This window comes from Aquarana catesbeiana, linkage group LG01 (genome assembly GCF_042186555.1).
Source record: "Aquarana catesbeiana isolate 2022-GZ linkage group LG01, ASM4218655v1, whole genome shotgun sequence".
Taxonomy (NCBI): domain Eukaryota; kingdom Metazoa; phylum Chordata; class Amphibia; order Anura; family Ranidae; genus Aquarana; species Aquarana catesbeiana.
In genome coordinates, this window is record NC_133324.1 from 124,922,648 (window position 1) to 124,949,782 (window position 27,135).

At 42.2% G+C, this 27,135-nt stretch overlaps 1 protein-coding gene across 1 annotated transcript in view; it reads right to left on the minus strand.

Annotated features, from left to right (window-relative positions):
* Positions 1 to 1,527: 1,527 nt before the first annotated feature.
* SHISAL2B (shisa like 2B) overlaps positions 1,528 to 27,135 on the minus strand; it is a 188,788-nt gene continuing 163,180 nt past the window's right edge. Inside the window, exon 3 of the mRNA XM_073623573.1 lies at positions 1,528 to 1,699. Within this exon, the coding sequence (XP_073479674.1) occupies positions 1,566 to 1,699 (134 nt within the window). The 3' untranslated portion in view covers positions 1,528 to 1,565. The remainder of the gene's footprint in view (positions 1,700 to 27,135) is intronic.

Below are 27,135 nucleotides of genomic sequence, written 5' to 3' on the forward strand. Positions count from 1 at the left end.
CACCACTCCTCTCTCCTTTCACAGGAGACACTGAGGGCAGCAGGAGCCATAGGCTTCTGCTTCTGTCAGTCAAATTCCTCTGAGTAGGAAACCAGGGGTGGCTTACCGGTGCTGTGTGTGTCAATGGGAGCACACAGTCCAGCTCAAGAGGTCTGTATGGGTGCCCCTATAGCGCATAGCTTGCTAAGCAGGCACCCAGAGCAGAAAGAAGTAGAGAGCACTGGTGGGGACCTTCCAGAAGAGGAGGTAATGAACTGCTCTGTGCATTGTCAAAATAAAAAGCAGGTAAGTATATTATCTTTTTATTTTAATTAAAAAACATTTTTACCTTTAATATCTTTTTGAGTGCATGTATATTTTACCAAAATGTACAATAATAAACTGTGTACTGTACAACAGACACTTTGATCCAGTCACCATGGAAATGTAGATATTACCCCCAAGAACAGGTTGTGAGGTGTGAAACTTGTGGAACCATCCTGTTCTAGTTAAAAAAATCCCATGCTTGGAGTCAGTAAGACTTCATAGGGGATACTCATTCAATTTTCGATGACTGCAGGTGTAAATGATCAAAACATCAAGGTAGAGATGTTAACATGCCTCTCATTTGCCTCTCTGTTCAAAATGTGCACCTCATTGTCCTCAAAAGAATATCTATTTTCCGTAAGAGAAAAAAAACGACAACAACATATGCCTTTCCATGTTGGTCATATCAAGGTGTCTGTGTGTGGTTATACATGCTGGGGTATTTTCCTCACACTCATTAAAACTTGGATAAGCTATTAAATGTCTTCAAAAGTCCAACTGAATGTGATTAACATCTACTAGATATACCTTGACCTGGATAAATGAGAACCTTCACAGACGTATTTGTGTATTGTAAAACTACTTAAAATAATTCAATTATTTTGAAACATAAATATCTATTTGTGAACTGTTTTCCATGCCATAGTCATTTTTTAAAGCGGACCTTCACCCAAAAGGTTTGGTAGGTACCCGCTTCCACTTGGGGAAGTTCAGCCCCCTTCCATGCCTACAACCTTCTGGGATATGTCACAGGTCCCAGGATGCTGCGGGACCATTCCCGGGGAGCAGAGCTGTGTAACTGCAGAGAGTCACAGCCAACTTCCCTTAGTAAACATGCCAGTGCGGGGACCGGAACACCAGTGAAGAACCGGCTTGGTTGAGGACAGTGCTGGATCCTTGGACAGATGAGTATATGTTTATTAAATGTCAGCAGCTACAGTTTTTGAAGCTCCTCTTGAAACCAGGCACATCTCTGGCACAATGCACATTCATTAACCTGACACCAGTGTTTCCTGGGTTAGTTTTACAGCTTTGTTTTCCTCCTCCTGTTCATTGGGTAACCGAAAAATGTACTTATGCTTGTTCAATGTAGTATGAGACGTTTAAACACAGTCACAATTTTGTATAAGTCAAATAATTACCACTTTCTTTGAAGAAATACAATGATAGCTAAATATTTACAATAATAATTTATTTATAATCACAATATTGTATAGAGCATATAAAACTAAAAAAAAAAAAATTAAATTTCTATCAGGTTAAAGTTTTGTAACAATCTGTTTAACTTCAGTAAGCTTTTCCTGAGCAATTCCATCAGGGTCACAGGGCATATTGTTTGTTGAATTCAGGGTGGTAGCTGAATAACCAGGTTTCATATTTTTTCTTAAGCGACCTGCAAAATGAAACATATCTATTTACAAAAAAATTTAAGTTAATCAACCAGCATATTTTCTTTTTGAAAAAAAAGAGAATTAATTTCAACAACAATCTTCCCATGGGATTATATGTGCATTCAATGTATTTTATGCATGTTGATAATCTCTAAAAGCCCGCTTGTACAGACCTCCAAAAGCCATGGGCTTGCTGCTGGGAACCGCCATCTTGGATGTGATGTTATCAGACCCAGCAGACTCAGAGCTGTTAAGTATGCCACTCACCCTATAGCAGCCTTTATCAACCTTTTTAATAGAGAAGAATCCTTGAAATAATTTTCATGTCTCCATGAACTCCTTCAAAATTTGCTACATCTCTAGCTCATGACACATTTGCATGACCAGTAAGTTGTAAATATACTATATATACACATATATATAAAATATACAAGAATGTAGAATGTAGTGTGTGTAGCCTATTTGACGCCCAGAGCAGATAGTTTTTTTTTGTTTTACAATGTAATGATCACCTGATCTATAAGAAAAAAAGTTTCAGTAAAAATCATGAAATAGAACAAATAATGATAATGGCCAGAAAAGAAAAGGAACACTCTAATCCCTAGCAACCCCTGGAGGAACCCCGAGGTTCTACAGAACCCTGGTTGAGAAATCCTTCTCTATAGTATACCCCTTCAACCCTCCCCTGGCTGCTACATAAAAGGTTGTGAAGGAAGGTAAAAGAAGGGAGGAGTAGAGAAGCTTGGCCAGATACATCCACAATGGGATCTATGCAAGCAGGAAAGAGCTGTTATAGGGATAGGGAGTTCACTCTTCCTGAAGAAGTCAGATTTGCTAGCAAGTTCAAAGGCACATTGCAAGTGAATGAAAAGCTATTTGTGGTACGGAAAAAATGCTGCAAGCAAGAATAATCTTCAACAATCTGTGTAGATGACATTATCTTCTATGAAGAGGATGTTTGAGGCTGCTTTGTGCAATACCGTTCTATAAAGAGGATGTTTGAGGCTGCTTTGTGCAATACCGTTGCACAGAGCAGGTAAGTATAACATGTTTGTTATTTTGAAAAAATGAACCATGCATGACCAGTAAGTTGTAAATATACGAATACCAACAAGAATGTAGCATGGAGTGTGTCTAGTATATTTTACACCCAGAGCAGGTAAGTATAACATGTTTGTTATTTAGAAAAAAATGAACCTTTACAACCACTTTAAAGAGGAACTGCAGTCTGCTCACATAATCTGTAATAAAAACATATTTGCCATTCTGAAGCTTCTCTCCAACCACTTTGCATATTATTTTATATATACTGTGATTCTGTATTATGGAAAGTTGAAAAAGCGACTGAAGGTCCGCTTTCAGATAAGAATAATTTGGGTTGATAAGGATACACATTAACTTGATGACACATTTGTTACAAGTATTCAATAACTAAAATTACAAATGACAAAGAGCTTGCTTACATGATATTTGATGCAAATGTCATCCAGATCATCTACCATATTGTCATTGTTGGGGCCTGGGGATCAATTTATATGTAATAATGTAATATATATATATATATATATATATATATATATATATATATATATATACAATTGGGTCCATATATATTTGGACAAAGGCACAATTATCATACTTTTGGCTCTGTATGCCACCAGAATAGGATTAAAACGAAACAATCCAAATGAAATGAATTTGAAGTGCAGACTTTCAGCTTTAATTCAAGGGGTTGAACATAAATTTCCTGTCGCATCATGGCAGCATACACCTATGGGTTGTGGCTCCGCCCCCGCAACCTGATAGGACCGCGTAGCTATTAAAGTCTGAGAGAGCCCCTGCCCCAGCATTCTCCTTTTTTTCCTCACCTGTCAAGGACCGAAAACATGCATCCCTTACCTAAAACATTCGCCCCAGCCAGGTTCTAGCCTCTCCTGGGTGGAAGTCCTATCCTGTACAGCCTCTAAATGAGCTCAATGGAAGGAACCCCACTCTGATGGTCTCAGGGGTATGTTACAATACATTACAAACCTTAAACAGGTTTATGGATCGCAGCGGTCTCCAGCTCCTTTCTGTGCACCTGTGGGTAACTTCCCCTCCTGTCTGTCTCCATAGCTCCAGCTTGTCAGGACATCCCACTTTCCAGCTTCCAAAATGGCGTCGGAGGCCTCAGAGCGCATCTGAGCATGCTCGAGCGTGACGTCATCACCCCGGGACGGCGGCAAGTTTAAAAATGCTGTAATGTCAGCATTTTCTTGTCTCTTCTCTCCTGAGCCTGTAAGGGGGAATTTTGACCGGATTTCTTTTGCTAATCTACCCTGTCTCTCTCTTGCTATCTCCACGCCCAGGTAAGATCTATGATGGCTTTTTTCTTTGCTTGTTTACTATCTGCTATCCCATGCATGCTAAGCCACCTATATAATTATAGGTTGATTCATCACCTTTCATGGAGACCGTTGCCCAGGTAGACCATCGCCAGCCTACTAGGTAAGAGGGGATGATGGGTAAGTATGAAGAGAAGGAAAAAGAGAGCCCTCACTAATGCTGTTTAAATTGAACAGCCCCACCAGGTCTTCCAGATCGTCACATTCAAGACGAGGGGAGCCTTCAAGAAGGAGCCGCTCAAGCCACAGGCAGAGTCGCTCAGAGCGCGGCAGAAGTCGCTCAAATCGCAGAAGCCGCTCAAGTCGCAGGAGGAGCAGATCAAGTCGCAGGAGAAGCCGATCAAGATCAAGGCATAGTCGCTCCCACCACAAAAAATCCCCTGCGCGCAGGAAATCTCCTGTCACCCAGCCTTCCCGTCCACCCGGGAACTCCTGCTGGATTTGCGGTGCTACAGCACTTCCAGACAAACTGGCCTGTCGCACATGCTTCATTGAGGCAACTAAAGACAGAGAAACAGAGGCAAGAGAACCAATTGATCCATCACCACAAGTCGCAGAGCCAGAAGCCAGCAGACCTATACAAAGTACCTCATCCACTGCCCCATCATCATCAAAGACGTCAGACCCTCTCTCTGACACTGATGATCTAGAGGCATCCACCGGCTTCGACTTCTCATTGATCGACCCATTCGTGAAGTCAGTAAAAGAGGCGATCGACTGGGTGGAAGAAAAAGAAACTCCTCAAAAAGTGAGGAAATACTTTCCAAATCTTAAAAAAGACCCAGAGAACTTCCCGTTCATTGAGGAACTTGAGGATCTAATTAAGGATGAGTGGCAAAAGCCAGAGAAAAAAACTGGCCTCAGCAACAGATTATCAAAACTCTATCCACTTAAAGAGCCTAACGTCAACCCACTAATATCTCCTCCAGTGGTCGACTCCTCCCTAATGCGCCTCGCCAGGCACGTAACACTTCCAATAGAGGATGCAGTCACATTCAAAGACGTCCTGGATAGAAAGATCGATCTGGATCTTAAGAGAACCTACCTCTCGGCAGGTGGCGCTTGCAGGCCAGCAATAGCATTGGCTGCCGTCGGTAAGGCTATCTCAAGCTGGTCCACGATGGCCGAGAAGCTGGTATCGGAAGGAATAGAGCAGGAGAAAGTTATCTCAGCACTCCAAGAACTTAGTCTTGCAGGCGACTTTGTCGCAGAAGCCTCTGTGGATATAATTAAAACCACTTCAAGAGCAATGTTAAGCTCAGTAATGGCCAGAAGGGCGCTCTGGTTAAAACCCTGGTCGGCAGATCCCTCCTCAAAATCCAATTGGTGCAAAATACCCTTTGATGGCGTAAACCTTTTTGGAGAAAAACTGGACGTGGCTATTTCTAAAGTCACGGGGGGAAAATCGGGACTCATCCCTTCAGATAGGAGGCCCAGGCAGCAGAGACCACCGGTTTCTAGAAGAAATCTGCCAGATAAATACAGAGAGGCAAGATCCTACAGGCCCGGAAAAGAGTATAGGAGGAACTGGAAGAATCCCCAGTCATCATTCCTCAAGCTCCAAAAGTCTAAGACCCCTGCGTCAGGGGAACAAAAGTCTTTTTGAAGGTGCGTCCGCCCAACCAGCTTTAGTGGGGGCCAGACTCATGAGTTTCAAGCAGGTCTGGGTGGATACAATAAAGGACCCATGGACGATAGACACTGTCCAGTTCGGCCACAAATGGAAATTCAAGACACGGGCTCCAAGAGACCAATTCTCTGTAACCAGATTACCTGCATCTCGGGAAAAAAGGATGCTACTGACAAAGTACGTCCAAGACCTGTTACAAAAGGAAGCCATAGTGGAAGTTCCAATATCCCAAAGGTCAACGGGATTCTACTCCCCGTTGTTTCTGGTGAAGAAGAAATCGGGGGATCTACGCCCTGTCTTAGATCTAAAGAATCTCAATCGCTCAATCTTAGTCGAGACATTCAAAATGGAGAGCCTCCAGTCAATTCTTCGGGCCATGAATATCGGGGATTGGATGCTTTCCGTCGATTTACAAGACGCCTATCTGCACGTCCCCATTCACATCTCATTCCAAAAATTTCTCCGCTTTGCGGTAGGTCTACATCATTTTCAATTCCGAAGCCTCCCGTTCGGGATCTCCACCGCTCCAAGGACATTCACAAAAATCTTACTGCCAGTAATAGCCTTACTAAGAGAACAAGGATTGAGGGTCCATCATTACCTGGACGACATCCTTTTGCTAGCAGACAATCAGGATTCCCTTCTACTGCATCGATCCATTCTGATTACCCCCCTACAAAACTTCGGCTGGATCATAAACTGGGGGAAAAGCAATCTGCAGCCCACTCAGAGAATGATATTCCTGGGGGCAGAACTAGACACCCGTCTCAATACGGTGGAACTTCCGCAGGAAAAAATTCCCAGCCTCATTCAGAAGGCAAGAAAGTTATTAGCCTCTACCACACTACCAGCCTGGGAGTACCTCAGCATACTGGGGTCATTCTCAGCAACCATCCCAATGGTACAATGGGCCCAATGGAACACCAGACCTCTGCAAGCATCATTGTTAAAACAATGGAACGGGGTATCATTGTCTCAGCCGATCGTAGTCCAGAAAGAAATAAAACAATCACTCTGGTGGTGGACCAGATTGAACAATCTGAAGAGATGCAGGCATATAGTCCCTCTTCCTCAGGAAATAATCACTTCAGACGCCAGCCTGAAGGGCTGGGGGGCACACTACCGCCATCACGCAGTCCAGGGCCTTTGGACATTCAGAACGCAGAACGTGGTTTCAAATATATTGGAGATGAAAGCAGCTTTCCAAGCTCTGTTAGCCTTCAGCCCCCTCCTCAGGGGGAAAGAGGTCCTGCTAAAATTGGACAACAGAGTGGCAGTTGCCTATATCAACAGGCAGGGGGGCACCAGGAGTCGCTCCATGATGCGGGAAGTCCGTCCAGTCTTCGAGTGGGCACAGCTGAACCTGTCGGGATTAACGGCAGCGTATGTCCCAGGAGTCCAAAATCAACTAGCCGACTCCCTAAGTCAGACCTTTGTATCAAACAACGAGTGGGCCTTAAGTCACCAAGCCTTTACCCTCATAACCCAGACCTGGGGGATACCGGATATAGACCTGGCGGCAACACTGGTCAACACGAAATGCCAGAGATATCTAGCCAGAATTCCTTTCCCATCGGCAGAAGGCACGGATTGCCTACAACACGACTGGAACTTCCGTTTGGGGTACATATTTCCGCCAACACCACTCATTCCGAGATTCTTACTCAGACTCAAGAGGTCGAAAGCCACAGTGCTAGCAGTCCTCCCATTTTGGCCGAGACGACCATGGTTTACGACGCTCCTCCAATTGAGCACAGCAGAACCACTGACACTCCCAATGACAGCGGATATACTGTCGCAGGGGCAACTCCTTCACCCATTTCCGGAGAGGCTGCATCTAACAGCATGGAGATTGAAAGGACTAGGTTCTTAGTCCAAGGTTGCTCCCAGAAAGTGATAGACACTCTCCTCCAGGCCAGAAAATCCACGACCAATAAAACCTATAAAAGGGTCTGGGAGAGTTTTCTCTTAGTCGCACAACAGCAATCCTGGAACCCGGCATCTCCATCAGTTCCTCAGATCCTCGAGTTTCTCCAGTTAGGTCTAGATAAAGGTCTTAGGTCTAGTACCCTGAAGGTACATGTATCAGCCCTATCCGCTATGACAGGAGTGAAATGGGCTCAAGAACCTCTCATCATCCAATTTCAGAAGGCTTGCCTAAAGCTGAGACCACCTAGGAAACCTTCCTTCCCGACATGGGATCTTTCAGTAGTGTTGGGAGCCTTATCCCATGAGCCATTTTTTCCGTTAGAGAATGTTTCCCTGTGGGACCTAACTCTCAAAGTCACTTTCCTAATAGCAATTACATCAGCTAAAAGGGTATCGGAAATTCAGGCCTTACAGGCTAAGGAACCATACTTGATGTTCTATCCAGACAAAGTAGTCTTAAAACCATCGGATCGCTTCATCCCGAAAGTGTCATCATCTTTCCACTTTAACCAAGAACTATGTCTCCCCACCCTATCCACAGAACAGGGTGATCCACATCCGCTTGACATAAAGTCGAATATCCAGGCCTACCTCCTGGCAACCAGCAATTTAAGGAAGACAGAGGACCTACTGGTCATTCCTCATGGGTTTAGAAGAGGACAAGCAGCAACCTCTCGCACCATCGCAGCATGGTTGGTGAAGATCATTAAGAGAGCTTACGCATCTAACAATGCACAAGTACCTGAGGGCTTAAGGGCACACTCCACAAGGGCAATGGCGACCTCCTGGGCGGCCTACTGCAGGGTATCAGCCGAAACCATCTGCAAAGCAGCCACTTGGTCTTCGAAAACCACTTTTATCTCTCATTATAAAGTGGACTCCGCTAGATTGTCCACGGTAGAATTTGGGAGAGCAATTATTCAGGCTAACTCCTCAATACCTTCTAAATAAAAAACTTATCTTTTGCTCATACCCACCCAGTTTGCGAGTTATTCCCCATAGGTGTATGCTGCCATGATGCGACAGGAAAACGGAAAATTGTATACTCACCTTTCCGTAATTTTCCTTTCCTGTCGCATCTCATGGCAGCATACAAATGCCCACCCATCTGAGGTGAGGTATATATACACGGAGAATGCTGGGGCAGGGGCTCTCTCAGACTTTAATAGCTACGCGGTCCTATCAGGTTGCGGGGGCGGAGCCACAACCCATAGGTGTATGCTGCCATGAGATGCGACAGGAAAGGAAAATTACGGAAAGGTGAGTATACAATTTTCCGTTATCAAGTGCAAATTTTAGGAACTGCAACCATTTTTATACACAGTCCACCCATTTTCGGGAGCTTAAATGTACCGTAATTGGACAAATGAATATAATCATAAATAAAATGTTCATTTTTAATATTTTGTTAAGAATCCTTTCTCTGGCAATGACTGCCTGAAGTCTGGAACCCATGGACATTACCAAAGACTGGCTTTCCTCCTTTCTAATGCTTTGACAAGCTCTAACTGCAGCTGTTTTCAGTTGTTCTTTGCAAATACCACACTTATGCCGCGTACACGACCAGTTTTGCCGTCGAAATAAACTCCGAAGGTTTCTCCGATGGAACTCCGACGGAATTCCATTCAAGCGGTCTTGCCTACACGCGGTCAAACCAAAGTCTGAACAAAGTCCGACCGTCCAGAATACGGTGACGTACAGTACGTACGACGGGACTAGAAAAAGGAAGTTCAATAGTGAGTAGCCAATAGCTTTCGTCTTGTACTTGCTTCAGAGCATGCATCGTTTTTGGTCCGTCAGAACAGCATACAGACGAGCGGTTTACCCGCTAGGAATTGGTTCCATCGGAAACATTTAGAACATGTTCCATTTCTAGGTCCATCAGAATTTTCGAGAAAAAAAAAAGTCAGATGAGGCATACACACGATCGAAATAGACAATGAAAAGATTCCGTTGGACTTTTTCTGTCAGACATTCCGCTCGTGTGTACGCAGCTTTAGATTAAACTCCAGACCCTTTACCTGCTTAACTGATGAAGAAATAACGAAGGAGTAGCCCACACCTGGCCATGGAACTGCTTTTAATTCAATTGTCCAATTACTTTTGGCCCCTTAAAAAAGGGGGTATGGCTATTCTTAAGAGCTGTAATTTCTTAAACCCTCTGCCGATTTGGATGTACATACCCTGAAATTAAACCTCAGAGTGTGCACTTTCAGCCCATATCCATTATATAACTAGATAACAGAAGAAATACCTGCACATCGATTGAAATCCAAAAATGTAGTTTATTGATCACCAAGATGACATCAAAGGACACCAACACACAGGTCTTGTAGATGCATTTCACACAGTACAGTTATGCTTAATCATTTGGTAACGCATCTACAAGACCTGTGTGTTGGTGCCCTTTGATGTCATCTTGATCAATAAATGACATTTTTGGATTTCAATCGTTGTGCAGCCATTTCTTCCTTTATTTACTTACCCACGAAGGCGGGCCGGGGTTAGCACTTGGTTGAACATTCCTATCAGGCTATTGTCCGAGAGCCAAGGACCTCTTGTGGAGAGCTTCAGAAAGACCTGGAATTAGCAGGTACAATTGCTTCAAAGAAAAACAATAAGTAATGCACTCCAACCTCTATGGCCTGTATGCACGCTCACCACGCAAGACTCCATTGCTGAGGAAAATGCATGTTGAAGCACGTTTAAAGTTTGCTGCACAACATTTAGACACGTCTGTGCAATACTGGTAGAATATAGTCTGGTCAAATGAGACCAAAATTGAACTTTTTGGATGCCATAATACACACCATGTTTGGAGGTCAAATGGCACTACACATCACCCCAAAAACACCATACCAACAGTGAAGTTTGGTGTGAGGCTGTTTTTCAGCATACGATACTGGCAAACTTAATATCTTGGAAGGAAGGATGAATGGAAAAAAAAATGTCCGCCTGCCATCCGCGATCGTTCCCCGCACTGGCAGAACAGGGATCTGCCTGTGTAAACAAGGCAAATCCCCATTCTGACAGGGAAGATCACACAGATCCTGTTTTTCTGCTATGCAGGAAGACGGATCTGTGTGTTTCCCCAAGCAGCCCATCCCCCATACAGTTAGAACACACCTGCAGGAAACACATTTAACCCCTTTATCGCCCCTGATGTTAACCTCCTCCCTGCCAGTGTAATTAGTACAATAACAGTGCATATTTTTAGAAGTGATAAGTATAATAATGTCACTGGATCCCAAAAAAGTGTCAAAAATGTCAGTTAGGTGTCCAATCTGTCCGCTGCAATGTAACAGTCTTGCTAAAAATCGCAGATCACAGACATTACTAGTAAAAAAAAAAAAAAAAAAAGAATATTAAAAAAAATTCATTCCCTATTTTGTAGACGCTATAACTTTTGCGCAAACCAATCAATATACGCTTATTGCGATTTTTTTTTTTTACCAAAAATATGTAGAAGAATATATATCGACCTAAACTGAGGAAGAAATTATTATTTTTATATATATTTTGGAGATATTTATTATAGCAAAAAGTAAAAAATATTGCTTTTTTTTCAAAATTGTCACTTTTTTTTGTTTAAAGCGCAAAAAATAAAAAACACAGAGGTGATCAAATACCACCAAAAGAAAGCTCTATTTGTAGGAAAAAAAAGGACATCAATTTTGTTTGGGTACAGCGCTGCACGACCGTGCAATTGTCAGTTAAATCGACACAGTGCCGTATCGCAAAAAAATGGCCTGGTCATTAAGGGGGGAAATCTTCTGGCCCTTAAGTGATTAAAGAGCAACATTACAAATACACACTAACTTTCAATAACATGCTCGGGGGATGCCCTAAACCCTTGGTTACTAAAAAAAAAAAAATGATCCCCACAGTGCAATTCCATAGTCAGTCACATCATTCAGTCATGTATATCCACATTAATCACAATGAATGACACCCACCGACTGGCTAATACAAAACACAATGACCACTGACCCAATGTGCTCCTGCCAGACTCTCTGAATGACATTTCGCAGCCTGGCAGCTGAATGTAAACAAAAGGGGATCCCTGGATCCCCTGCCCCATGGTGAATTATTGTAACACTTACAAGTTTGTATTAGCTCTCACACAGCTTTCTCCCTGATAATATTTTTATCTGTTTTTCTCCCCAAAAGGATGGAGCCATCTTTGTTCATGCATTATACAGGTTCAGCCCATAATTCCTGGACTTAAATCCTAATCCAGAGATAACACAATTATGTAAATCCTGGTAGACCCAAATAGCAAGCAATTGTGCTGCAAGTTTGAAAATGACTTGCTAAGCTATTGCTAGACTTGCCAGGCTTCACAAGTTTGTTGCACAATTGCAGCAAGTGCGCATTGCATGACTCCAGATCAACTTTCTTTGCAAACGTCCTGCAAGTCTGCTGTAAGTTCTGGTTCAGTTATCTTGTGTAATAGTCATCCCACCACTGGGGGCACTGTGACTTGCAGAGATCTTGCTCTAGACTTGCCACTACAACTTGGCTCTTGCTAGAGACTTGCCACGCAAATTTAGTACAAATTGGAAAAGTGTCAACTAGAACTTGTGCTTCAAGTGCTCTGCAAGTGTACACCTTGCCAGTGAAAATGTGCAGCAAGTTAACAAGACTTACAATTCAACACTGCCACAAATGTGTGGCAAGTTATCCTTGCTATCTTGGGAGTACTTGACTGTGTTAGCAAATGTCTGACGCCCCCTGATCAGCCCCCTACTGCAGCTTCTCACTGACTTACTGAAGAGTTACAACATTACTGTCCCATCATTGAAGTAGAGGAGACGGAAAAAGAATTTTATCCTGCCTGCAGCAGACTAATGGCATCTTCTCAGCCAAGGCAAAGTCACCTGACTGGAGCTCAAGAAAAAAGGTAGAGCTTTTTGGAAAGTTGACATTTATGCTGCATTGTGAGACTTTTCTGAAAGGTATTCTTGCAGACTTGTTAAGTTATTGAAAGGTTTACTATCTGCATATGAAATACAATAAACAAAACAAGTAAAAGTTCTGTCAAATATTACCTTTAATATATGTTAGATTAATAACTCTACATGCAGACTTACTCAGTGATACACTACTGTGCAAACGTAGGTGTGAAAAAATGCTGTAAATTAAGAATGTTTTCAGAAATAGTAGCGTTAACAGTTTATTTTTATCAAGTAAAAAAATGGAAAGTAAATAAACAGAAGAGAAATCCAAATCAAATCAATATTTGGTGTGACCACCCTTTGCCTTCAAAACAGCATAAATTCTTCTAGGTACACTTGAACGCAGTTTTTAACCACTTCCCATCCCGCGTATTGTAATATGACGGATGCAAGGTGGCTCTACCATCCCAGACGGGCGTCATATGATGTCCTCGGCTTCCCGGCGGTCTAGGGGGCGCGCGTCATTTAGGAGCCGATGCATGTGCCTGGTGGCTGCGATATCTGTCGGGCACCCGCAGTTGATGGTCACAGAGCAGGAACGTGGATCTGTGTGTGTAAACACACAGGTCCACGTCCTGTCAGGGGAGAGGAGACCGATCGTGTGTTCCTAGTATATAGGAACATCGATCGGTCTCCTCCCCTAGTCAGTCCCATCCCCCCATAGTTAGAATCACTCCCTAGGTAACACATTTAACCCCTTCATCACCCCCTAGTGTTAACCCCTTCCCTGACAGTGACATTTATACAGTAATCAGTGCATATTTATAGCACTGATCGCTGTATAATTGTCAATGGTCCCAAAATAGTGTCAAAAAAGTGCCCGATCTGTCCACCGCAATGTCACAGTCCTGACAAAAATCACAAATCGCCGCCATTACTAGTAAAAAAAAATAATAATAAAAATGCCATAAATCAATAACCTATTTTGTAGGCGCTATAGCTTTTGCGCAAACCAATCAATATATGCTTATTGCGATTTTTTTTTTTTTTTTTACCAAAAATATGTAGAAGAATACATATCGGCCTAAACTGAGGAAGAAATTAGTTTTTTGTTTTTTTTAAATTGGGATATTTATTATAGCACAAAAAATAAAAACCGCAGAGATGATCAAATACCACCAAAAGAAAGCTCTATTTGTGGGGAAAAAAATGATCAAGGGGGTAAAAATGCCCAGTATTGAAGTGGTTAATAACCACCTCCATACCGGGCACTTTTACCCTCTTCCTGCCCAGGCCACTTTTCAGCTTTCAGTGCTGTCACACTTTGAATTACAATTGTGCAGTCATGCTACACTGTACCCATATGAAATGTTGATCATTTTTTTCCCCAAAAATAGAGCTTTCTTTTGGTGGTATTTAATCACTGCTGGGTTTTTTTATTTTTTACTAAATAAAAAATGACAGAAAATTTTGAAAAAAAAAGTTTTTCTTAGTTTCTGTTGGTAAATTTTGTAAATAAGTAATTTTTCTCCTTCACTGATGTGCACTGATGAGGTGGCACTTATGGGCACTGATTAGGTGGCACTAATGATGAGGCACTAATATGCCGCACTGATAGGTGGCACTGATGAGCACTGATAGGCGGCATTGATGGGTGGAACTGGTGGGCACTGATAGGTGGCACTGGTGGGCACTGCTAGGTGGCACTGATGGGCAATGGTGTGCACTTATAGGTGGCACAGATAGGCGGCACTGATGGGCATTGATGGGTGGCACTGATGAGGTGGCATTTATGGGAACTGATTAGGTGACACTGATGAGGAGGCACTGATGAGCACTGATAGGCAGCACTGGTGGGCACTGATAGGCGGCACTGGTGGGCACTGAAAGCCAGGACTGACTGGCATTACTAATGGGCACTGACTGCTGTCACTGGTGGGCACTGAAAGCCAGGACGGACTGGCATTACTAATGGGCACTGACTGCTGGCACTGCTGCGCTTTATTGTAATCAGGGCACTGATGATCAGTGCCCTGAATACCTGACTTGCTGTCCCCTCTGAGGAGATGCCGCTGATCATCTATCCTCGCCACACACTCTGTCAATGTGAGGCGATGAGAGACAATTACGGGCACTTCCGTCTTTGCATGTGATCGGCTGTGATTGGACACAGCCAATCACATGGTTAAAGAGCCGCATCATCAGCTCTTTACAGAGTTCGGGGTCGCGCTGTGTCCTAGCAACATGGCACGACCACGATCATTGTGCGCGAAAGCGGCCGTTCTGGAATGATATCATATGACGTCATCCCAGAATGAGAGGCGCACCACCCCTCCATCATTTGACGGTGGGCGGGCGGTAATTGGTTAAAGGAACTCGGCAGTTAGGTTGGAGAACTAACCAGCAATCTTCTGTCGGTGTAGGCTGTAGGTTGCCTCAAATGCTTCTGTCTCTTCATTTAATATCAGACAGACTTGATGATGCTGAGATCAGGGCTATGTGGGGGCAAAACCATCACTTCCAAGACTTCTTGTTCTTCTTTACACTGAAGATTTGTAATGACATTGGCTGTATGTTTCAGGGTGGTTGTTCTGTTGCAGAATACATTTTGGGCCAATCACACATCTCCCTGATGGTATGACATGATGGATAGGTATCTTCCTGTATTTCTCAGCATTGAGGACACCATTGATCCTGACCAAATCTTCAACTCCATTTGCAGAAATGCAGCCCCAAATGTGCAAGGAACCTCCACCATGCTTCACTGTTGCCAGCGGACAGTCATTATTGTAGTGCTTTCCAGCCCCTCGGTGAACAAACTGCCTCCTGCTAAAGCCAAATATTTCAAATTTTGTCTCATCAGTCAAGAGCACCTGCTGCCATTTTTCTGCACCCCGCATCCTATTTTTTCATGCATAGTTTAGCCTTGTTTCCACGTCAGTCTGCTTTGAAATCTTTACCTGGGAGAGACCTTACCGATGCAGTATAACTACCCTGTGTCTTGTAGCTGTGCTAGTCTTGCCATGGTGTATGACCTGTGACATAAAACTGTCTTCCACAACCTCACCTTAGTAGCAGAGTTTGGCTGTTCCTCACCCAGTTTTAAGCCTCCTACACAGCGGTTTCTGTTTCAGTTAATGATTGTGTTTCAACCTACATATGAAATTGATGATCATTAGTACCTGCTTTGTATAATTGATTAATCATACACCTGACTCTAATCCTACAAAACCCCTGCTTTTGTGCAAGTGTACAAAGTGTGTAAGTGTCAGAATTGATGCTGATCTGAAGCTAAAGGGTAGTCACACCAAATATGGATTTGATTGAGATTTTTCTTCAGTTCTCATTTTGCATTTTGTAAATTGATAAAAATAAACAATTAAAATATATATTTTTGAAAGCATTCTTTCTTTACAGAATTTCTTCACGCCTGCCTAAAACCTTTGCACATTACTGTATATACTATAGTTTCCATTTATGCTATGTACTCACTGAAGTCTGATTCTGCCAGCAAAATCCAGGAGTCAGCATATAAAGTGGGAAAATACTAATCATAGGTTGCAATAATAGAATGGTCTGGGAGCATTTACAAATCTGCATATGAAGTACAATAAACAAAACAAGTAAAAGTCCTGTCAAATATTACCTTTAAGTATATGTTAGAATAATAACGCTATGTGTGGTCTTACTCAAATACATACTATAGTTTCCGTTAATGCTATGTACATAGTGAAGTCTGATTCTGCCCTGCATAACCCAGGAGTCAGCAGTGCTCCCAGACCATTCTATTATTGCACGCAACGATTATTATTTTCCCACTTCATACTTTCAGAAGACTATTAAAATCTGATTTGCGCAGCATGTATAATTTAAAAACATGCCACTAATTCAGACAAAATGCTGCTTCCCCGTCGTGTGTGTTGGCCATGTGTTAATGAATAGGTAAATGTGCCAAGTTAAAGCAGAAAAATGTTTTAGTGGGGAAACAACAATATCAAGTAGTAATTATTTTAGCCACACTGATAAACAAATACAGCTTCATAAACTGTACGCTTTCACATACATAGAAAAATGATTTGTCTTTATATGAATATACAATGGACGCTATACATCAACACAGGGTAGACAAAGCTCATTTAATGAGAAATAATGATGACCATTTTTTAAACATGAACCAATAACCTCAGGAAGTAATTGTATTTTCCTAAATGCTAATTACCATAATTTAAATTATCCACTCTTCTGCCAGTTAATCATTCCTATGGAAAACTATAATGAATATCAGTGAGCACATTGTACATTGTAAAGCATAGAGGAGGGGAAAAAAAATACACACACTGCTATAACATAACACCATTGTTTCTACTAATTAAAAGTTTTCACATAAAATTTAGTTAGGAAAATGTGTGAATCGTGGGTGAAAACATTGGTAAGCTAGCGGGCATTCAGGGGGTGCTACTGCTGCTTCCTGGTGCTTGTTTTTTTGTTTTGTTTGTATCAATTTTTTTTTGTTGCCTGAAGGCAATTTTACATTGTGGGACGGCTCAGTTACTGTGCGCCAAGTATTTGGTTAGCAGTGGCAGTCCCATTGGTCTCCATGGGTGAGTTTGAAAAGCACTGACAAACTCTGCAGCCTGGATTAAAATTGGTGTGACCATTGCATGTGTTTATACCTTTCAGGCTGTAATGCTGTAATTCTGGGCTTTGGGTAGGCTGTTAGGACTCAGCCTCCTATCCCCCCCAGCCGTCAATGTGAAAGAGCTCTTTAAGTATATGTCAAGCTAAGACATTTGTACCAGTTAGTAGGAAAGCTATATATTGCTGTTTGTGTCCCCATAAGGTAGGCTCCACCTTTACATTTGTTCTGGAGACACAAAGTAATGGGATATAAAATATTTTATAATTGTCTCTAGAACAAGATGAGGGAAATTATTTCAATAGAGGCACATGTTCCAACTGTCTAAGTGAAGAATTCCACATACTGGAAAAATGTTGTCTAACTGTTTTATCGCTGGGGCAGGATATAAGGAAAATCTCCTCAATGGAACACAGACAGTAAAATATGGAAGGAATGTGGGTTTTAACTCTTCCCTATTCTACCCAAACTTGAAACAACAAGTTTTGGCTATAATCTGTTAAGTCATTTAAAAAAGTAAGTAAACCCCATGAAAATTGTTGACTATTTTAACTTATTTGAACTGACATACATTAAATCTTTCTTCAAATAGTACCTGCAAGTAAAGGTAATATATCTAAATGGACACACAAGGAAAATAAATGCCTTTCCAGTCATTTCATCAACATAATATACATATCAATAAATATAAAGGATTGATGTGGAAAAAGTATTTCTTATGCTCAAAAGCTGGTATTGCTCTATTTAGAAGAAATTACTTCTTGCAGGCTTTATGCAGAACTGCCCACCAGTATCTGGTATCAGCTCTGTGAAATTTTAACCATTCCTCCATGCAAAATTTCTTCCATTGCAAGACATTTTAGTTTTTTTCAACTCCCTATTTCAAATCCTCTGCAGCATTTCAATGGGATTTAATTCAAGGCTTAGACCAAGGCTAACAAATAACACTTAATTTCTTCCTTTAGATGCACTCGCTTTGACACCACCTGTTACAAGAGTTACCTGGAGATCCTTAAATTCTGACTTTTATCAGCATCTTGTTGTGCCAGTCTTGGACAAGTTATCAATACTGGATTTCACATATTTTGACTATTTTGTTCAATCTCATGCAAGACTCATAGGTATTCATAACCTTTTTTTCTGAGAGCCTCAGGGAGCTCAAATGATCTTGCCATGATAACATCATTAGCAAAGCAAACACCAGACCCTAGATATCTAAGGTTAAAAATGCAGGATACTGTATAAAATGTGTAAAAATGCATACTGTCTAATGAGGTTACACTCATTGGCACCTAATCTGGAACATCTGATTCTACCTTAATGGATTTGAAGCGGTGTTAAGTCTGGGTTCTGTTGTTCTGTTCACCACTGTTGTGGTGTGTTAATGCAAAAATGTTACTACGTGTTATTTCACATGTTAACGTACATTGCATTAAAAGGTAGCCCATTTATTTAAGGACCTATTCACAGCATTCAGTTTCCTTGTGGTGCACTAAAAGCATGCTTGTTCATGTACAATATGTTGTAAATTAACATTGTGTTAAGGCAATTTCATTATTCATCTGAATTGGCTGCCTAAGGCACTACAACAGAACAAAAATCAAACATGCAACAATTTTGATGATGTAGTGCACTACATGGCTAAGTGTTGTGCTGGGAGCCATTTAAAATGAATGCATCTTGCAAGTACATGTATCATGTAGTACACTGATGTGAATGGGTTACCTAATTCACCAAAACAAGATGCATGCATAATTTATGTAAAACAGCGCACAGTAGTAAATTACTTTGCATTGTCCACTGCAATACAGGTGCATTGGAGCGCCAATAAGAATATACATCTGTGCATTGCAGCAACACGCATAAAGCATGAATTCACTTAAAAACTTCTGGACCAGCCGCCGCAGTTGTACTGCGGCAGGTTGGCTCCCCTGGGCGAACCACCGTAACTGTATGTTGGCCCTTTAAGATGCTGTAGGAGGCGCACGCACCCTCAGCGTGTGCCTGGAGCCGATACGAGTGCGCAGCGGGTGTGATGACTGCCGGGCACCAGCAATTGCTCATGACAGAGTGAGAACCATGAGCTGTGTGTGTAAACACACCAATCCCGGTATTATCAGGGGAGAGGAGACAAATTGTGTGTTCATACTAAGTATGAACACCGATCTCTCTCCTCCCCTAGTCAGTCCCATCCCCCCTACAGTTAGAACACACCCAGGGAACACAGTTAACCCCTTGATCGCCCCCCTAGTGTTAACCCCTTTCCTGCCAGTGACATTTATACAGTAATCAGTGCATTTTTATAGCACCGATCGCTGTATAATTGTCAATGGTCTCAAAAATGAGTCAAAAGTGTCCAATTTGTCCGCCGCAATATCGCAGTCCCTATAAAAATTGCAGATCACCACCATTACTAGTAAAAAATAATAAAAATGCCATAAATCTATCCTCTATTTTGTAGACGCTATAACTTTTGCACAAACCAATCAATATACGCTTATTGCGATTTTTTATTACCAAAAATATGTAGAAGAATACATATAGGCCTAAACTGAGGAAAACAATTATTTTTAAATTGGGATATTTTTTATAGCAAAAAGTAAAAAATATTGTGTTTTTTCAAAATTGTCGCTCTGCTTTTGTTTATAGCGTAAAAAATAAAAACCGCAGAGGTGATCAAATACCACCAAAAGAAAGCTCTATTTGTGGGAAAAAAGGACGTAATTTTTGTTTGGATACATCATCTCACAACCGCGCAATTGTCAGTTAAAGCGACGCAGTGCCAAATCGCAAAAAATCCCCTGGTCATTGAGCAGCCAAATCTTCCAGGGCTGAAGTGGTTAATGTAGGAGTATACTTATTTTTTCCATATGACAAATTTGCATTTTTATTTATTTAGATTATAAGAATGAATGTAGCATGTCAATTTTATGTGTCATTTTTTTTCAAGTATATTACCTTTATCCGTAGGCACTATTTGAATGAAAATGTTTGATGCTCAAATATGTGGGAAACAAAATCTGCAATTTCCATTGGGTGTACACACTTTTGCACATGACTGTAAATATATAAATGCATTAAACAAGATAATCCATATAAACAACAATAGAAATGTCTGTCATTGACATTTGTAATACCACTGTTTGTACCACTGTTTTGTATTTACACTCCACTTACCTTTTATTATATACTACAATGCTGACTCCCCCTAGCATAGCAGCTTGCCATTATAAGAGCCACAGCCTCTCATGGTCCTTGTTCTTATTTTTAGTAAACATTGCACAACCCCTTTCTTTTCATGTTGTTTAGAATGTGGAGTATTTTCTGAAGGCAGATTTGTATTATCTGTTTTGTTGAGATTATATTTAATTATTGTAACTATTACTTGGATTATTTTATTTCACTGGATCAAGTGGGCTGTGCTTGCTCTGCTCTAATGGGTAGAATTCTAAATCTGGATTATAGCTGCCTTTCATTTTCATTACACTGAGAAAAGAATTAAGAATTTCCATCTAAGATTTATTATGTATAGTGCTACCCCAAAGAAGCCACTGGATAGACTGGATCCTCTGTTTTTTGGGTTTTTTTTTGCCTCAACCTTCTCAAGAACCTCAGCCCCTCTAAAACACCAGGCTGAGTGTACAAACATACAATATCACAGGAATTCACTGAAAGTATTACATAGTACCCAATAGTGGTGCTATATCTAAGAAAACAGGAGCATGGCAGCAGAAGGGGCAGGAGAACAAAGGGGTTTGCAGAATAATTATTAGGGAGGGTTGGTGCCCTTTAAGAGCATTGGTGCACTTAATGACATATGTGTTAAAGGTTCAGTATTAGCAGTGTGGGGTTGGTAAAGGTACAGTCTAGGTTTAGAATAAGTGCAGTATGAGTGCAGTATGGATTGGGTACCCTTGGTATCCTGGTCTCATTGGCTCAATCCCTGCTGACAGTATCAGTAGTGGGCAAATAGCCTTCTCACCAGTCCCCAGGATGGTTCAGTTACCTCTCACTGTAAAAAGGAGGGGGGGGGGGCATGGTCTCTCCTTGAAAGCCTCTAGTGATCAGTGATTGGAAGCAGAGGGTGAGTGGACACTCTAGTCTCCCTGCGGCAGAGGTGTAGGTGCTGTGATGTGGGCAATGCTGCGCTGCCCCCTATTGTCCTCACTCCTAGTCTCCTTGTCTCAGGCTCAGATCTCTGCTGGTCTATATCCAGAGATGCCCCTTTTACCTCCCTCAGTGCCAAAAGAAATAACTGTTCCAGAAATTTTACTAAAAATCATCTCTCTACTCTTCCTACTCTTCCTAGGGATCTGTACTGTAATAAGTCTATTCATCCCATTATATGGCTGCTGGCTCAAAATATAACTCCCAGGATTCTCAGTGCTCTGCATGGAAGTTTATAGATTTGCTTTTAGCTCTCCCACTGCTGACCAGAGGTGAATGGTGCAGCATAATATCAGAATCTCAGTAGAGAGAAGAATAAAAGGCAGTGCCCCCTTCTCCATATCCTTCTCCATATCGCTGTAACCCAGCACCTAGCTACATACTGTAGGTGTCAGATGTGGCATTTTTAAAAACATTAAGAAAAAAGTTATATGATTATACAGATGTAGTTCACTCTTCCAATCAGAGGTCTTTGTGCATTCACATCTAAGTGGTATCCAGTGGTAGAAGATATACTGGGCATACATATCAATCAAACCCATTCATGTCTTTGTGCAGACTCCCCATCCTACCCCTGTATGACTTTCTTGCATATATATTTTACAGTCTGAATTTTACAGTCTGAGTCATCCTATCACATTGTTGATGAAATCAAAGACAAGAGAAACAGATTGTATTCCCCACTGTGAAACAAAAATATATATCTACAACTTTTAGAGAAAGTTTGCCTGAAACCTTCCTTAGAGTTTACTTGATCTCAAAAGTATTAATGTTTGCTTTAACCTTTGTGTTGGATTCCTCCTGAAAAATATCAGTGTGCTTCATGGCAAATAAGTGTGCCAAGGTACTCCTGTGCCTACAGCCTCTTAGCTGTTTATCTGTGGTGTGAGATGTACAGCTGTGGCCAAAAGTTTTGAGAATGACACAAATATTAAGTTTGACAAAGTCTGCTGCTCCAGTTTTTATGATGGTAATTTGCATATACTCCTGAATGTTATGAGGAGTGATCAGACGAATTGCAATTAATTGCAAAGTCCCTCTTTGCCATGAAAATGAACTTAATCCCATAAAAAAAACATTCCCACTGCATTTGTGAAGAAGGCTTCAGGGCGTCCAAGAAAGTCCAGCAAGCACCAGGACCATCTCCTAGAGTGGATTCAGCTGCGGGATCGGGGCACCACCAGTGCAGAGTTTGCTCAGGAATGGCAGCTGGCAGGTGGAAGTGCATCTACACCTACAGTGAGGTGAAGACTTTTGGAGGATGGCCTGGTGTCAAAAAGGGCAGCAAAGAAGCCACTTCTCTCCAGGAAAAACATCAGGGGCAGGCTGATATTCTGCAAAAAGTACAGGGATTGGACTACTGAGGACTAGGGAAAAGTCATTTTCTGATGAATCCCCTTTTTGATTGTTTGGGGCATCCTGAAATACCTTGTCCGGAGAAGGAAAGCATCCTGAGACCATTCATGTGTGGGGTTGCTTCTCAGCCACGGGAGTGGGCTCACTCACACAGCAATGAATAAAGAATGGTACAAAAAACATCCTCTGAGAGCAGCTTCTCCCACCCATCCAAGAACAGTTTGGTGAGGAACAATGCCTTTTCCAGCATGATGGAACACCTTGCCATAAGGCAAAAGTGATAACTAAGTGGCTTGAGGAACAAAATATCAAAATTTTGGGTCCATGGCCAGGAATCTCCCCAGAACTTAAAGCGGAGGTTCACCCTAAAATAAAAAAATTACATTAACATTCTCAAAAAAAAATGTAAAAAACATTTGAAAAAAACATTTTTTTTACTTACCAGAAACCCCTGTTGCTAGGCAGTCTTCCTAATCTGCCTCTTCCTATTCCGCTGCGCTTCCTCCTCTTCGGCGAGCTGCCCCGTTGTATTCTGGGACATGTGTGTGTCCCAGAAAACAACAGGGCCATTCACAAAGCACCGCACGACTTGCGCATGTGCAGTAGGAAACGGACAGTGAAGCCGTAAAGCTCCACTGCCTGTTTCCCTTCGTTACGATGGTGGCGCCGGCACCCGATCTGATGGAAGGATCGGCCTCGGGGGGCCAACATTGCGGGCTCCCTGGACAGGTAAGTGTCCTTATTAAAAGTCAGCAGCTAAAGTGTTTGTAGCTGCTGACTTTTAAAAAAAAATCGCTGCTGGAACACCGCTTTAATCCCATTGAGAACTTGTGGTAAATCCTCAAGAGGTGTGTGAACAAAAAAACCCCCACAAATTCTGACAAACTCCAAGCATTGATTATACAAGAATGGGCTGCCATCAGTCAGGATGTGGCCCAGAAGTTGATTCACAACATGCCAGGGCGAATTGCAGAGGTCTTGAAAAAGAAGAGTCAACACTGCAAATATTGACTCTTTGCATAAACTTAATGCCATTGTCAATAAAAGCCTTTGACACTTATGAAATGCTTGTAATTATACTTCAGTATACCATAGTAACATCTGACAAAAGATCTAAAAACACTGAAGCAGCAGACTTGTGAAAATTAATATTTATGTCATTCTCAAAACTTTTGGCCACAGATGTGTCATTACTCTACTGCTCTTTGTTTTCCTGAGGGCTTGCTGGAGAAAAAATGTACCAGAGGATCATAGTGCAAGAATGTCCTTGCTTCTGTTTTATTAATTTTGTAGATCTGACCAACTCTTCTGCTGTTTATTGAATACCCCCCCCCCCCCCCAATAAGTCATCAGGGAGGCAGCTATGACATATGTTGTAAGAAGGCAAAGCCCTACCTGAAGTTGGCCACCACCAGACAGAGACACAGTAGATGAAGGTATGGTAAGTTAGTACTGGAGAAAAGATTAGTTGCAGGGAGTCCACAGGCTATTCTGGTGACTAGTCATTTGCCCTGACTATTGTATAACAGATGTATCTTGCTTACCCTTAATATCACACCATCTCAACATGCTACGTACCACTTCCCTTTTTACCCCAAAAACTGAGACCACACCCATCGGGAGTAAAATATTGGCCGTAGCAGCCAATTATCTTTATTAATAATAACCAATAGAATTAATTTAACTTCAACTTAACATAACTGTATAAAACACCTGACATATCAGTTAAATACTCCCGTTGGTCTTTGCAGGGAAAAACCCACCAATCTTACCACTCGATCCACTCCGGTACTGCGGTACCTTAACTAAAATAGGCCTCCAGCTGACATGCTAGCTCGGAGACAACAAACCAATTGACCGTAGTGCACCCAATAACCAATTCCAGCTAAACCCCCGTTAGCTGGAATACCACTAACGGGCCTCATACTACCGATGGGTCCCGAACTCTTCCACATCTGGGGTTAATTCCTTCACCCGCAAAGACCAACACCACGCCACTGCCACGACATCCACGCACTGTAAAATGTAAACCAAATGAATCAATATAGACACCATACTTACCCAATTCAGGGAGGGAGGGTGGGAAGCTCGTTCCTCCTGACCAACTGAGCTGGGGAGGGACCTCTCCCCCTGCTCAATTAACTCTGCTCCACTCCTTTCCTACAAGCATACCAATCCCAACTATTCTTACATAAAATTCCTCATTCTATGTTCCCCTGTTAACTCTGTCATGCCCGCCCTTTGCTTATTGTTTTTTTATTTATTTGCTCCAGGCTTCCTTTATGTCTTTATGTCTTTTGTTGCCATTACTTCCACAGTTCAAATCATTTTAAAATGTCTGCCTTGCAAATAAAAACTAAAGCTTGATAGTTATGGTGTGAAAGATTTCATTAGGTTCATTTCAGAACTTTTCTCTTCTGAAAGAAAAAAAATCTCTGCTTTTCTGGCAAACGTTTTTCAGGTTTCTACCATCTATTTAACTTTCCTGGACATACCAGCTCAATGCATTAGGCTCAAATCCCAAAGTTTTAACAACAGCATAAGGCATTCTATTTTCAGCCAAGTGGCTGTAATTTTATAACCCTGTCCTTGCCCTGGTTTGGATGAATATTTGTAGGTAGCTTCTCGTTCCATTCAAGTTTACCTATTCTTGTTTTTCTCATGTAATGAAGAAACCACTTTCATTGCTAAGTTCTCTGTTAATCATGCTTTTGTGCCATCAGCTCTGGAGTATGCTTGCAATAGTTTTCAGTTTTCTAAGGGTGTATGTCACAGTGAAGTCAGTTTCTGTAACTGTAGCAACATACATAGCAACCTTTGTAGCTTTGCAGAAGCTTGACCTGTGGTTTTGAGTAGCTTGTTGAGATGACCTGTCAAGTTGCACACTGGCTCCATACACATGTTGGTGGGTTTTATTTGTTGAAAATCAATCTTTATATTCTGTATAATTTTTTTCTGCATTTGATATCCTTGATGAACAAAATAGTGACTTTCCTATTGCATATTGAGCACCCTCTACGTGGGTAGATGATAGAGGTGAGGATTGGTGTAGTGCAGGCAAAATTAGGCAGGCCTAGCTTGAAGCTAGACCTGTTTGTTTTGATCTGTGTGGACTGGGAGTGGTTTAGAGCAGCAGCTGTGACTCACAGACAGCATCACTCCACTGTCACCTCCCTCTTCCTTCTGGAGGATTCTAGAAGAGGAGGAGAAGAGAGGTGGAGCTGTCTGGGGTGTCTCAGGGAGACCTGATCAATCCCCAACTAGGATTGGCAGGGGGCAGGCCTCCTTGAAATACCCAGGGTCAGCTCATCTGGGGAGGAGTTGTCGGGTGGAAGAACTGAGGATGGAGTACTAGGCTGTCAGGGCCTTTGAGGGAGCTTCCCAGTCTTGGGGGGGGGGGGGTGTGACCTTGGTCCTGGGACTTGGGTGCAGGATGGAGCCCTTTAGGAAAGCATGAAGGATCTGGACAGGAGGCACAGGAGCAGTCGGAGAGGACAGCAGGAGCTAGTACTGCCGGGCAAGTCTTCAGGAAGGATCCACCGGCCGCAGCCAGGAGGGCTGGTGAGTGACATGTGCAGTCAGGAGAACTGGAGAGGCATGCCAGAGAGGACTGAGCGTTAACAGTCAGAGCTGGGTGTGGCACCAGTAGTGAGGATTGCAATGTCATGGGCAGTGAAGTCAGGCAGCTGCAGCCAGGAGGGCTGGCAGGGCCTGAAGAGGACTGACTGGGAGCAGTAGTCCATCAGAAGGACAGCTAGCAATAAAAGGACTTACATATTTTCTGCTACATTATAAGGACCCGCGGTCCCTGCCTGCAAAGGGCAATTCCTAAGACCTGGCTGAGTCAGTGTCAGGCCTAACCATGTGCTAGCTGCTCCTAAAGAGAGAGTAATAGCCTGCAAGCAAGATTTGTGCAGGAGGAGTTTGAATGAGTGTACAAAGAGTGTACATAGTTGTCCCTAGCAACTTTGCTATCATTCTAAAGGGCATCCTATATTTCCCATACCCCATCCAAGTTGAATTCCCCCAATAAAATAAAAAAAACAAAGCAACGGACTGTTTATTGTCTTGGAGTGTCTGGGAAGTGAATGCTGGGCCAGGCAGGGTCACAGGTGGGCCACATCACTTAGCAGGCCCTACGGGGGTACCGCTACACATAAGATCTGCTCCAAGATAATTTCCGCATGTACACATATTGCAGTCAAAGATGCTTCATAGGAATTATATTACACTAAGTATCTTGCTATACCTAAAACGTGCATTAGACCCGATTTGTCCTGTAATATGGGCATGTTTTAAAATACTGAGGTTTGTTATCAGCTATCCCTCTGAAGTTATAATGAATGGGGATTCCAAAGGGTCCATGGATGAAGGAAGGTGCAACATTGCATGAGGTATCGCCATCTGTCACTCATCATTGAAAATAGGCTAGGACACT